The sequence below is a fragment of the Enhydra lutris genome, unplaced genomic scaffold (genome assembly GCF_002288905.1).
Source record: "Enhydra lutris kenyoni isolate GAN:26980312 unplaced genomic scaffold, ASM228890v2 scaffoldscaffold13, whole genome shotgun sequence".
In the NCBI taxonomy this organism is placed as follows: Eukaryota; Metazoa; Chordata; class Mammalia; order Carnivora; family Mustelidae; genus Enhydra; species Enhydra lutris.
Window position 1 is genome coordinate 7762735 of NW_019154097.1, and position 14234 is coordinate 7776968.

Genomic DNA, 14234 nt, shown 5'->3' on the forward strand with positions numbered 1-14234 from the left:
GGAAGTGATCGGAGGCCAAGGGAGAAGAGACACAGTGAGACACAAGTTTGTATGAGAAAAGGGTGCATGATGCAGGGGATGAGTTCAAAGGACACAAACTCTTGGCACACCAGGAAGGTCTCTGATGAGGCGGAGCGAGCTTACTAGACTTGGGCAGAGGACCCCAACTCGCCGCCTAGGTCAAGCCATCTCTCTTGGCCCTGGTCACCTCCCCTCCACAAGGGGACATGCAGCACTGCTTCCCCTCACATGCCCTGTGAGGATGAAATGGAACCAGGTAGGCAGGTGGGGTCTGCGGTGGGGGCAATGCCAGTGACGAGGTAGGGCCCTCCGGCCCGCCACCCCGTAGCCCAGAGAGGTGGTGGGAGCAACTCCACTCGGGACTATGAAGATAAAGACCTCTCCCAAGGCCAGCAGGCTGGGATCTGGCTCACAGCTCAAAGTCTGTGGGTCAGAGGGGCCTCCCAGCCTCTCTACCTCCCTGGACTGAAACTCCAGGGCAACAGGAAACAGGACAGACAGACAGACTCTGATCCCTGAGCTGCCTGACTGGATGCCTCAGGTCTGAGAGGTGGGCCTGTCACAGTTGGGGAGGGCCCAAGGGGAGCAGCAGATGCCTTCGGGGACCAAGAAACATGGGAGTATGGACGGCGACACTGCCAGCAGAGTGCCCTTGACCCAGCGGCCTCTACCTACACAATTCAGCACAGGGGGCCATGGCTTCATGTCTGCTCCTCCTTGTCAAAGGGGCCTTTCTGTTTCCCCCAGAGTCAGGGTTTCTGGCTCCAAAGCCCTGGTACCATTCTGGGGCTTGTGTGGCCCACTGAGGCAGATTCGTGTCTCCCTGGCCTTCCCTCCTAGGAGACTCCCTGAAGGCCGGTGCTGGAGAAGCCCAGAGGTTTACCTGGTGCCAGCCCAGTGTTTACTGAGGAAGGAAGCCACTTGTCTGAGGACCCGTGGTGAGCCCCTTGGGGCTTAAGAGTGACTTCCCCCATGAATAAGCAAGGGCTGAAAACAAAGGTGACTCTCTCCATTCCTAGCCAGAGAAAGGCTGTGCAGGTTTACAGCCCTTTTCCAGAAACAACCCACCAGGATCACTCAGCAGCATCACTAGGTCAAAGGCCGTGTACCCGTTTTTTGCACGAAGAGTGACATCAGCCCCTTGGTTTAGCAGATATTTGACAATTTCCTTATTCCTGGGGAGGAAAGAAAAAGCCAGAGTTAGAGGCACTGAAAGCGAAAGCCTGGCTTTGCTCCTGGGCAAGCTGACGGTATTAACTACAGTGCCCCATCCCAGAGCCCAAAAGAAGGGCGTGGAAAGCTGCCAAGGGCCTCACACTCCTCCTTCCCTACCCCATGGGCTGGTCAGACCAGATCGAATGTGATGGAAACCAAAGCCTAGGTGTTCCTTCCACAAACAAAAGGAAAACTACGTGGCCAACACGCCCACACATAGATTCCCCACTCCTCCTGCCCCAAATCAGGACCCCCACGCTGTAGAAGCCCCACACAGGCCAAGGTGGCTGATGCAGAAGCCCGAGGCTGACCAAAGAGCAAAACAAACTGCTTTGAGATGACACGGGAGAGTGCTGTGATCACCTGAAACAGGGAAGGAAGGGCCGGTTATTTGGAATCAGACCACCGAGCCACTGTAAGAAGGTCTGCAGCTCCTAGTCTCTGGGCCAGCCTACCTGGGAGAGGGAGGACAGGAGGTGAAGGGATTCAGAAGCACCAGTCAATGGCGGTGCCTATTCAGAAGGAGAGGGTGAGGACAAGATTCACTGCCAGTTGCCGAGAAGCCAACGGTATGAATGGCTCATGTTCATTTCCAGTGGGACACAAACTTAAGGACAGCAGTGTGAACATTCCAAACCAACCGACCACTGTTCCACTGAAATCTACTAGAGACACTTACCTGCCTGCATAAAATGTTCCTGCTGCACAGTTTTTATGGGCACTGGTGAATTCTGTGATAAGGTCACGGGCATCAGGACACAGAATAGGAACGCAGGATAGAATGAGCCTGCACCACTTTGATTTTTGTGTGTGTGTGCCTCAAGGTCTTCCCAGCCCTTGAGTTCATCTGTAGTTTCTCGGGACCAGAAAACCCCTTTAAGAACCCTATCTGAGCTCAACAGGGGGATAACATGTTATCGTAAGCCTCCCACGGAAGGAGCAGAGCTGGCACTGACCCATGGTAGGTGGCCTGCATGAGGGCCGTCCAGCCATGCACGCTGTCCTGCTTGTCAACGTCGGCATGCCTCTCCACCAGCAGCTGCACCAGAGGCAGCTGCCCCATGACCGCTGCCAGCATCAGCGGGGTGGCCCCATCCCCGTTGACCAGATTCACATAGTTGGGGTCTTCGTCTGCAATCTCTTTGACCAGCTGGAAGTTTCCTGCAAACAGAAGAGGGAGATCTGGTGGTCTGCAGGCAGGGGGCTGCCGGATGACTTATCCAGCAGGTTTCGGTAACAAACAGGTGCTCAGCCTGCCTCTGCACTGGGCTGCTGGGCATCAAAGGGGTGACAAAGGTGAAGAAGAGGGAGCCCCCATCCTCAAATCTCTTGGTAAGGATTGGAGGCAAGCACAAAAATAGTTTTTCTAAAAGAGAGAAGTGTTATTGATATCCCAAGAGAACAGATGAAGGAACATGAAGGGCAATGTGTCGCAGATAGCTCAGATCTCCCTGGGGAGTGAGGATCAGGGAGGGCTTCCTGGAGGTGGGGTCTACAGCAAGAGAGATTTTTGGCTTCATCACAATGAGAGTGGAGTGGGTAGGTAGGCCGTGAAGCATTTCAGAGGTAGGGAAAAGCCAGAACATAGCCACAGGGTTTGGCAGGGGGTGGGGGTGGGGGGCTGGGAGAGCAGTCTGGAATTTGTGTATAAAGCATCATAATGACTACCAGTCTCCAGGGGCTGAACCACCCTGTGTGAAACCACCGAGTCAGGAAATAACAAAATGCCTGTTTCTTTCTCAAACACTCTGGGTGGCCCTGAAATGGATTATAAATACCAGGTTGGGAGAATGTCCCTATATCCATAAATCTCCAAAAAGATTTTCTAAAGTGCTTACCCATTTTCAATGCATGGAAAATATCAGGCCGCCTTTTCTCCTCATCTAGGTAAACAAAGATTTTTAAAGTTAACCACAAAAGATTTACTAGAATAGAAAAGTCACCCACATGTAACAATACAGCCTAGCTTTAAAAGTAATCTGGTTTCCCAAGCAATCTGATCAGAGACCCATGTAACAGATGAACCCAGCATCCCTTCTGGAAGAGTTAGAGTGTCTGTAGATTCCCCCAAGACAGAACTTGGGTAGTCATCAGGCCAACAAAACCTGAAGAAGCAGAACATTTCCTGATCCCACACCCATAAAGCAATCATTTTGGGGCATTCCAAACTTTGGGATGTCCTCTCTTAGCTGTAATGGGAAAGTATGGTCTTGGAAAAATCTGGATTCCTATGAAAAAACATTAAAAAAAAAAAGTGATTCTTCTCTACTAAAAACTAAAGGTACAACCCTGAGATAATCCCAAAGGAGAGAATGGAGACACTAAGCAGCTGAGCCCAGGGGGAGGTCATGGATGTGGCCACCAGAAGAGCCCAATGTTCACTTTTGTTTTCCTTCCCAAATAAGAAGCAATCTGAACAACTCTGAGTCTGCCCCAGCCTTGCAGATGTGGCCCCCTGCAGACCCCCTGATGTTTTTACCTTGGTCCCTGCAGCCCAGTTGGTATGGGAGGCCACGCCTATCCCCAAACCTGGGCCTTGTTGTACCCACCTCATGCTGGCCCCTTCCCATCGGTCACCTTCCTCTGAGCCTGAGCTGGTAGGTACTGTGCTACTGTTAGAAAACAGACATCCTCAGCACCAACACCCCTGTAGGTGGCCGAATGCAAGACTTCTGGCAATTCCACGAACTCCAGAGACAGAGTTCGTGGCAGGGGAACTGTGAGAGGTGTGAGAGCTGCGAGGGGAACCTGTGGCTCTGGGCTAACTCTCTGGGCCGGGTCAGCCCCCTCAAGCAGCTGGGAGGAAGCTGCCGCCCGGTGCAGGGATCACCAAGTTTGAAGTGAGCGTGTTGGAAAGTGTGTGTGTGTTTCTAGAATGATCACTCTCCTCACCAACAACAGGGGGATAACATGTTAACATGGGGACGATGTGGTGATTTCAGAGATCAAGAATGGAAATGGGAAATGCTCCAGAAATCCAAACAGCAATTTTTGTTCTCTTGACCAGTGACTGGCACCCACCCCGGAAAGGGTATTCCGTAACTCCAAGCTTCTCACAGAGACGTACGGACAGGGCCATGGGACCGAGTGTCTAATTCTGCTAGTGTAATACTATTAAGAAAGGATTCTGCATCTCAGTTTTAAATATGTCACATTCCTTTAAGTATATAAAAGTCTAATTTGTTGTGGGCGGAGCCTTCTCATGCCAAGACCCCTTGAGGAAAAAGCGTGTCACCTGGCCTGTGTGTTGGTTGCTAAGCAACCATTCGATACAAAACAATCCCTGACCCTCTAGCCTGACCCCAGGAGGCTGGGGGAGCTGTGCCACTGATGGTCCCCTCCTCCTTCCAGATACCAGTGTTGCCATCTGCGGCAGAGCAGACTGGGGACCCTGCCCGAGCCCAGGAACAACCACAGTAGGGGTCGGGGGGTACCCTCTTGTAGCTAACGGGAGGGAAAGAACTGGGGGGGGCCTTCCAGGCGAATTTCTTGGCACCTCACAAAAAACAGCTAGAGGCTAACGGTTATTTATTTAATAATCTATCACTAATAACACACTTTCACCCGTGCTGCTGGCCTACCTGAAGGCTCTTCCCTGAGAGCCTGTTTGGAGCACTCCCTCAGCTCCTGCAAGCCAGCTGCCGTCTCACCTGCTCCAGGAAGCCACCCACCAGGGGCAGCCTGCATCGCCCCAATCACCACCACTCCCAAACCTCAGCCTTGCCCATCTCCTGCCCCCACCATGGTACTGCCCACCTACCATACCGTATACTTAATATTTATTTCCTGCTTGCCTGTCTCCCCTACAGAGGCCAAGGTCTTCACGGGCAGAGGGCACATTGTTCTAGAGCAGGGGTTGGTAAACTACAGTCCTGGGCCAAATCTGCTCCCCAGCTTATTTTGGTAATTAGTGTTTTACTAGAACACGCCATACCCACTCATTGACATATAATGTATGGCCGCTTTCTCTCTAGTAGAATTGAGTGGTTCTGACAGAGGCTGGCCCGCAAAGTCTAAAATATTTACTATCTGGTCCTTTCCAGAAAAAGTCGGCTGACCCCTATTCTAGAAAGATCCCAGAACCTCCTGCATCAGAATCGTCTGGTTGGAAAGGAGGGGCCTTGCTATGGGGGTTCCGGGCTCTTCCCACAGATACCAAATCACTCCAGAGGGTAGCCCTTGGACCCACAAATAATAGGCACTCCAACTGATTCTTATGCACAGCACAACTTAAGACCCACTGTTCTGTAGGCCAGACTCTGATTTGTGCATGCCCTCTGGTTGGGTAAGCCTCAGCTTTTGTCATTTAAACACCATTTAGGGTCCTCTGTGAAGCCATGGCAGGAAAGGGAAGGGTTGGTGGCAGCACAGCCTGACCTGTCTTGGGCCTGACCGTGGTCAGTGGGTCCAGGTAGTCTGCAAGATCCCTATGCTTGCGGTCCAGTGCAACCTCGAAGGCGGTCTTCTCCAGCACGCTGAGGTGGTCAGGGTTGGCCCCCTTCTCCACCAGCTGCTGGGCCATGCCAAGCCTCCCAATGAGCGCCGACAGCATCAGCGGGCTCCAGCCCACAGTTCGGGCCACGCGGTTGGGGTCCGCACCCCACTCCATCAGCAGACGCACTACAGCCTCGTGCCCATGTTGAATGGCAGCCATCAGGGCTGTGATGTCCAACAGCTCGTCCCTGCTGTCCCCTGCCCCCGGCTGCTCGCTGGAGGGGTTGTGATGGTCCACAAAGGCACCAGCTTCCAGAAGCAGCTTCACCACGCCCAGGTGGCCACCCCGAGAGGCCACAGTGAGCACACTGGCCCCTAGTCGGTTCTGGGCATTGACATCAGCCCCATGGTCCAAAAGGAGATGTGCCACACTCACGTGCCCAAATCTGCCAGGAAGACAGAGAATTAGTGACACTAACATGGAGCACTGACACGGAGACAGCTTATGTAATCCTCATCTGTCATTAATTATTAAAGTCAAAATAGCGACTTAGAGTAAAAGGTCTTCTTCTGGTGCCAGGCACTGTGCTGGCCCTGCAGGTCCACCATCAAACATGAACAACTGCTCTGTCTAGGTTCAAATCCAGCTCTGCCAATCACTAGCTATACAACCCTGAGAAAGAACTTTAGCTTCTTCATGCCTTCATTGCCTTACCTGTAAAACAGGGATATATCACCGTGTCTGCTTCAAGGGCTGTTAAGGATTCAACGAGTTAGCATATATTAATAGAGAATATATGCAGCACTCAGAACAGTGCTTGGCCAAAGGAGCACTGCGTAAGTGTTAGATGTTTTAATGATCATTTGACCTTTTATGTTACACTAAGTACCGATGTCACCCAACTGGTAAGAAGTGGTGTCAGGGTCAGAGCCCAGGTCTGTCTGAATCCTAATGTCCTCACTTTTTCCCCTACACCATGCTGCTTCCCACATCCCAGAGAGTTCATTTTATTTTGCTTTGTAGCCTTGCAATCTACTTCTGTCTGTGCTGACTCCCGTGGGCAGGGCTCAGGGCTGACTCATGTCTCCCATCCCCAAACACACACAGAAGGTCCTTCAAGATGAGCCAGGGCACCGCATGCCAAGAGGAGTAGCCCGGCTCTGGTCAGCAGAGATGGGCTCGCCAGAAGCCTGCTGCCACCTGCAGGCAGAAATGCCGGCTGTCAGGGGCTAAGAATTAGGCCTGGGCGGGGCCTTCCTCCAGGAAGCTGGAGCGGGCCAGGGAGACACACAAGTGACCACCAACCAACACCAATACCAGGAAAACAGATGCCTCTTCCCAGCAAAACCTCTGCCTTCTTTAGCCACCAGAGGGCAGAAAAGATCTGTTTTGCAGGGTTTTGGTTGGCACACTTGGGGCTGAGCAGCGAGTGTCTGAGCTGGAAGGAGCCTTGGACTAACCAGAAAGAATGACGGGAGAGGGGTCCGGAGCACCAGATCGTAACGTCTGCATCTGCGAGGCAGCGTTTTGGTTCTCTTGTCGCATTCCCCTCCTTTCCGGAAGTGAGTTTCGTACCTCCTATAAACCTAGGGCCTCCCTTCTCCCTGTGGAGGCAAAGCCAAGGCCAAACTCTGATCTGAACTTAAAAATACCTTCAGAGACGTGAACCTTAACAGCACCGGGTCACCTCAGTCTCTGGAGGGAGAGCTTGTGAACTGGCTCCTCCAGCTCTTGGGGGACTGGGCCTGTCCCTCCTCTTCTCCAAAAGCAGAAAGGGAGCAAATCAAAATCACAAGCTCAAATGCAGAAAACTTCAACCCCAGCCTGTCTCCCTACCTCCAGTCGTATTCCTTCCTGCCCATCCTCTGTGGCGGGATTGCCCCAAGCTGACGGCCACGGCCCAGCTTCCCACTGCCTGAAGAGGCCTGTCCACCTTGACCAAGTCAACTTCATGTCCACCCAACCCCCACGGCATCCCCTCCACTCTGGCCTGTACTCACTAATTCTACTCCTTCCATGACTTTGCCTTTGCCATCCTGCCTCTCTGCCCAGAACACTCCCCTGTCCGTCTCTCCTAAGTATACCATCCTGCTTCAGGATTCAGCTCAGAGCTCACCCCTCTGAGCAGTTTCCAGGACCCCTTCCCGCCATGAGTTCAGGTGCCCCGCCATGAGTTCAGGTGCCCTTCATCTAGGCACCTGAAGTCCCCCGGTCCTCGCCTCTAGGATGCACCTGAGCCTTCCTTCTACCATTATGTCTGCCTGTTAGACCGTGCGCTCTCGGAGGACAGGACCGGGGGCTGACCGACAGTGGGGCTCAGTAGATGGTGTTAAATAAATGACTGGCATAACCAAGCAGAGGATGGTCCAGAGGTGGGCCATGGAAAGGACCACAGAACTCATTTATCCTCCATCAAAGTAGAGAATTTTAAAAAACCACACTATTTCGTTATCAAGCATAAAATAAAACCTAGGATAACTCCTCACAGCAGATTAAAAGGTACTGTCACATTTTTATCTCATTTGATCTTAATAAACCCTAAAATATTTTTAAGATTTTATTTTATTATTATTTTTTTGACAGAGACACAGTGAGAGAGGGAACACAATCAGGGGTGGAGGGGGAGAGAGAAGCAGGCTTCCTGCTGAGCAGGGAGCCTGACATGGGGCTCAATCCCAGGACCCTGGGACTGAGACTGGGATTGAGCCATGACCTAAGCCAAAGGCAGATGCTTAATGACTGAACCACCCAATAAACCTTGAAATAAACTGATAATGCCCATTTCACAGATGAGGAAACTGAAGACCTGAATGGAAAGCAGAGCCTCTTCTTTTGAAAGTGATAAGAGTCAAAACTTGAACCTAGACCCTAAAACCCCCAAACTCCAGCTCTTCTGGTACAAAACATTATCAGATAGAAAGAAAAGGAGAGAATTTAAACCTAAATGCTGACACCTGGAATACTTTCTGAACCCACAGGTAGCCCAAGAGGTCACTCAATTAGGCTGAAAACATAAAACAATTCAGGGAAGGCTGAGAGAATTTTGTGGATGCTATGTTTCTAATAGGTAATTACTGAGGACGGGGAAGCGTGGGGCTTTCTGAACAGCAGCTGTGATTACCAATTAATTTCGGCAATTAACACCTGTGTTTAAAGACCTGGCACAAAGTCCTACAGCCCAAAGTACTGGGCAGAGAGGCCACACTGGCAGGCAGAGAAATGAAGGGCAGGAGAAGGAAAGTAAGAGGCCAAGGGTGAAGTTAGGGCCAAAGTAAACACCATGCAACCTGTCCCTTTAGCATTTGGCCAATTTGTCGAGGAGCTTCCCTGTGGCCAAGACCAAGAGGAAACAGGTTACAGGATTGGTGGCCTAGAACAGAGGCCGGGAGCACAGGCTCTGGAATCACCCACCAGGGTGTGAATGTGGCTCTGCCACTTAAATGCTGTGTGGCCTTGAGAAGTTAACTCTCTGAGCTTCAATTCCTCATCTGTAAAATAGGGATGACAATAGTACTTACACAGCCCAAGGTTTTTGTGGATTAAATGAATTACTTCACTTAAAGCAATGAAACCCATGCTTGACACAAAAAGTGCTCAAAAAAGCTTACCATTTTCAGAATAGGATAAAACATGAATGTAACCATTTCTTTTTTTTTTTTTTTTTTTTTTACCATTTATTTATTTGACAGAGACACAGTGAGAAGGAACATAAGCAGGGGGAGTGGGAGAGGGAGAAGCAGGCTTCCCCCTAAGCAGGGAGCGGGATGTGGGGCTTGATCCCAGGACGCTGGGATCATGACCTGAGCCAAAGAGAGACATCAACCGACTGAGCCATCCAGGCGCCCCAAATGTAACCATTTCTGATACTAAAACACCCACCAGAGACCAAACTGAGGGGTGCGTGCGGCCTAAGATGATGGCCAACAGGGGTGAGTGACTTTACTGAATATCAGAATCCCCTCCCACCAGCGCTTCAAATCCCCTTCATCCTGCTTCCTGAGAACATCTCAAACATCCAGTTGCTCTCCACTGCTCTCTGCTCTGGTCCAGGCTACCATCACCTCTCCCTAGACTGCCGCAATCGCCTGCCAACCAAGCTTTCTGACACTAGCCCATCCCTCCAATCTGTCCTCACCCTGCAGTGAAAGTGATCTTCCCAAAACATAAATCTGATTCTGTCACTCTCTCTGCCTAGAACCTTCTAGTACTCCCCAGGGCCCTTAGGATACCTCATCTTTCTCAGCTCTGCCACACAGCATCTGCCTCCTCTCCAGGGAGGGCTCCTCTCCCACTACTTCCAGCCCCCTCCTAGCACTGACATCCTTCTAGCAGTCCTTCCAACGCCTTGTGTTCATGTTTGCTTTCAAACATTTGCGTGAGCCTCCTCTCACGCCCTTCCCACCTCCCACTTCTTCTGTCCTGGTTAATTCTTACCCAGTCTCGACTTGAAAATATACATCATTCTTACAAAAAAACCTTCCTCCACTTCCACGAACTGGGTCTGCCATCCCCAGAGCTCCCTGCACTTTCCCCATCATCTCTTGTCTGGTCTGCCCACTGGCGCGTGAGCTGCTCCTGGTGCGGCTGTGCCTGGCTCCCACAGTGTCCCCGTCGCCCAGGCTAGGATGGGTAGGTAGGTAGGTTCTTGGGAAACTCATGTTGCAAGAAAGGATGAATGAACACCTCTAGGATGATAAGTCTCTAAGATTCTATTCAACGCGGTCTTCAGATTGTTTCGAAAGGCCCGCCGTTTCTAAGATTCTGATTTTATTGTTAGAAAGCTCTCCCACTTCTTGTAGAATCCCAAGCTGCTCAAAGTTTACCATTCCAGCTCTCTCGAACGAGTTCTTGACTCTTTACCTCCCTGGCCGTCTGCAGGGGCGCCAGACAGGGCCGGCCACCTGAGCCCGCCTGGCTCCGGGGACCGCCAACACCACCCCTGGGGATCCCGGGCCCCTCACCTGGCTGCCTGCATGAGCGCGCTCCAGCCGTAGTGGTTGCGGCTGTTGACCGAGGCGCCGCGGCGCAGCAAGAAGCGCACCAGCGGCTCGTGGCCCCCGGCCGCGGCGAACTGCAGCGCCGTGTTGCCCGCCTCGTCCGAGCAGTCCACGGGCACTGGCGCTCCGGCCGCCGCCGCCGCCGCCGTCCCGGGCCCGGCCGCCTCGGCCCTCGCCGGCTCCGCGCCCGCCTCGGGCTCCGCGCTGCGTTCCGCCGGCTCCGCCGCCCCCGCCTCGAGTAGCCGCCGCGCCGTCTCGGTGTCGCCCTGGTCGCAAGCACGCAGCAGCAGCTGGAAGGCCGGGGGGAGCCCGCCCTCGCCCATCGCGGCCCGGCGGCCCGCGCCCCTCGGTCTGGCCGGCCGCGCCGGCTCCGCCCCCGGATACCGCGCGCCAGCGCCCCCTTCCGCCCGCCGCCCGCGCGCCTACTGTGTGCCGGGCGCGCGCCAGGGGGGGCGGGACCGCGCGCCTACTGTGTGCCGGGCGCGCGCTGGAGGCCGGGCCGCGCGTCCTCGCCGCGCCGGGAGGGACAGTGAATTCCGGAAAGCTCTGAGGCTAACCTGCCCGCCTTTGCCCGTGCGGCGCCTGGTGACGGCCCACCCCGGCGGCTTAGGGGACTTCCTGTCCCGCGCGGAGGTTGGAGCGCCTGCTCCAGCCCACTCACGCAGCGAGCTCGGAACCACCCGGTCTGGGTCCCCTGCCGCTCGGGCCGGGCCTGTGGCGCGCAGCTGCTCCCTGCCCGGCTGGCGCCGGGCGCACAGCGGCAACTTCCCAGTTGTTGGCTGAAGGGAGGCTCGGATGGGTCCACTCTGCACCCGGCCCCCGGGACGTCCTGCGGGGCCTTCAGAGCCGGTCCTTACCTGGGGATTAAGGCTACAAGCGCTTCCTGTACCTCCTCTCTTTTCATCAGTGATTCTTGAATCGGCACCATCTGGGACACTGTTACAAATGCAAATTTCCTGACTCCACCCCAGTCCTAAGGGATCAGAAATTCGCGTGTGGGGCCCAGCTACCTGTATTTTAGCAAGCCCTCCGGATGATGCTGGTGCATATTGAAGCTTGAGGCCTACGTTTGATCCTCGCAGCATCCCGTCAGCCACAAGGGAGGGCTCAAGTGACCACCCCCAGTTTACAGAGGAGACACCTGAGGCTTAGGGAGATTAAGTCACAGGACTCTCCTGCAGGAGGGAGGTGACTGGGACCCCGGTCTTCTGTGCTCTGGGCTCAACAAATATTTATGGAGTGCCAACCATGCACTGTTCTCAGTGCTGGAGAAGCTGCAGGAACAAAATAAAATCCCTGCTTTCCTGGACCCGACAGTGGAAAAAGACAATCTGTAAATACACAAACAAGTAAGTAACTTATACAGGTGTCAGCGATGAGTGCTATTGAAACAATAAATAGAGCACAACCTAAATCCTAGTACATAGGTTAAAGGATGGGGTATTGGGGCGCATGGGTGGCTCAGGTCATGATCCCAGAGTCCTGGGATCCAGCCCCGCATCAAGGCTCTCTGCTCAGCAGGGAGCCTGCTTCTCTGCCTACTTGTGATCTCTGTCTGTCAAATCAATCAATCAATCAAATCTTTAAGAAAAAAAAAAAGGATGGGGTATTATTTTATAATAGGATGGGTACAGAAGGTATCCCTGAGAATGTGACACTAGCACAGACCATGGAGCCAGGCTGACATTTGGGGAGAGTGCCATCCAGGCGGGGGGGGGGGGGGGGGCTTCTAACAAGGGCAGCCCTGTTTGCAAACTGCTTACACCACCTGCTCCTTGCGATAACATTAACATTCTGATATGTTATTCTGATATGATTTGCTTCCCTAGACTCTGAGCTGTGGTCTGAAAGCTTCGCAGAAGGCCAGATACAGTAGGTGCTCAGTACACGATGTGTAAATGGCTATGTCTTGTGTACATGGAATCATAACACAGGGGGCACCTGGGTGGGTCAGTGGTTTAAAGCCTCTGCCTTCGGCTCAGGTCATGATCTCAGGGTCCTGGGATCGAGTCCCGCATCGGACTCTCTGCTTGGCGGAGAGCCCGCTTCCTCCTCTATCTCTCTCTCTGCCTGCCTCTCTGCCTACTTGTGATCTCTCTCTGTGAAATAAATAAATAAAAATTTAAAAAAAAAAGAATCATAACACAGATCAGCACTTGATGAGGGCCTGAAAAAGGAATAAGGATCATGGCATTGGCAGATCAGAGAAGATGGTAATACCTTTAGGATCTGGGCCAGCAGGGCTGGAAGAAGAAGTCTAAGCAAAATGTAAAGATGAGGAGAAACCTCGAAACTACACAGGGCTCAGTTTCCCAAGGGCCAATGAATGCCAGGATGAATATAGTGGGATTTATTCTGGGAGTAATGGGAAGCCATGGAAAGTGAACAGGCAAGTTACAGGGCTAGAGCTAATCACATAGGTCCAGTGTGTGAAGTGGTACACTCTCACTCCATTCCTGATTTGGCCCCATTTACAACAGAGGTGAGGATGACTTCCTTGTGAAGGTCTAATGAAGACATTTGTTTCTGTGAAAATCCTGAATAATTGCATCCTTTTAGAATTCTACTTATTCAGGGGCACCTGGGTGGCTCAGCGGGTTAAAGGCTCTGCCTTCAGCTCAGGTCATGATCCCAGGGTGCTGGCATTGAGCCCCTCATCGGGCTCTCTGCTCAGCATGGAGCCTGCTTCCCTTCCTCTCTCTCTGCCTGCCTCTCTGCCTACTTGTGATCTCTGTCTGTCAAATAAATAAATAAATGAAATCTTTAAAAAATCAATAAATAAAAATAAAATTCTACTTATTCAGCTTTTTACTAACTAGCTGTTTCATTATAAAAGTTACACGTGTGGTAAAAAATAAATTCTGACAGTATAGAAGGACATAAGGCCAAAGTGAAAGCCCCTTTCCCTCTTCTCCCACTTCCTGGTCTTACTCCCTGTACGTAACCAATATTCACATTTGTTTCATCTTTCCAAGGATGTTTCACACGTATACAGACATGCATATGTACATATAGGCATTGATCAACTTTCTTGATTGCACGCTGTAGAAACAAACCCTCTGGATAATTTCAGTAGAAAGGGGATTTAATACAAGGATCTTTTTGTAGCTCACAGATCCCATAAGGACCAAAGAACCAATGTTGGAAGGCCCACAACCAAGAAGGGCGCACCATATTACAGTATGGCTGCACCCTATACCAGGATGGAGTACGCATGGGCCCTTTCTGGAATTCCCAGCTCCAGAGTGAGAGCCTGAGATGAGAGAGAGTAAATGGCTCAGCCTGGGTCACGTGGTCTGACTGGCAGAAAGGGAGATTGAGAAAGTGCATTTCGGGCATTTTCAGCATGTATAGCAGGAGGTAGGCTCCAGGATAGGTTCCCTAGAAGAGTTCCCTAGAAGGGAAGAAACACTCCAGGTTAGGGAGCAGGTTCAGATACTGGGCAGCCAAAAACGATAAATGTCTACTACAAATATTCCCTTAAGAGTGAGTATCTGCTGCTTATACCTGCTCTGCTTCTCCTACTCCAGGAAGAAATGCCTCCTTTCTTTTAGGGAGCCTCCCTC

The 14234-nt window shown here is 52.2% G+C and overlaps 1 protein-coding gene across 1 annotated transcript in view; it reads right to left on the reverse strand.

The window, feature by feature from the left end:
- Positions 1–10991, reverse strand: part of LOC111146212 (ankyrin repeat and sterile alpha motif domain containing 6) — a 46076-nt gene extending 35085 nt beyond the window's left edge. Inside the window, exons 1-5 of the mRNA XM_022501655.1 lie at positions 10633–10991; positions 5614–6116; positions 3075–3119; positions 2193–2397; positions 1090–1196 (exon numbers count right to left, since the gene is read on the reverse strand). Of these exons, the coding sequence (XP_022357363.1) occupies positions 1090–1196; positions 2193–2397; positions 3075–3119; positions 5614–6116; positions 10633–10991 (1219 nt within the window). The remainder of the gene's footprint in view (positions 1–1089; positions 1197–2192; positions 2398–3074; positions 3120–5613; positions 6117–10632) is intronic.
- Between the last annotated feature and the right edge of the window lie 3243 nt (positions 10992–14234).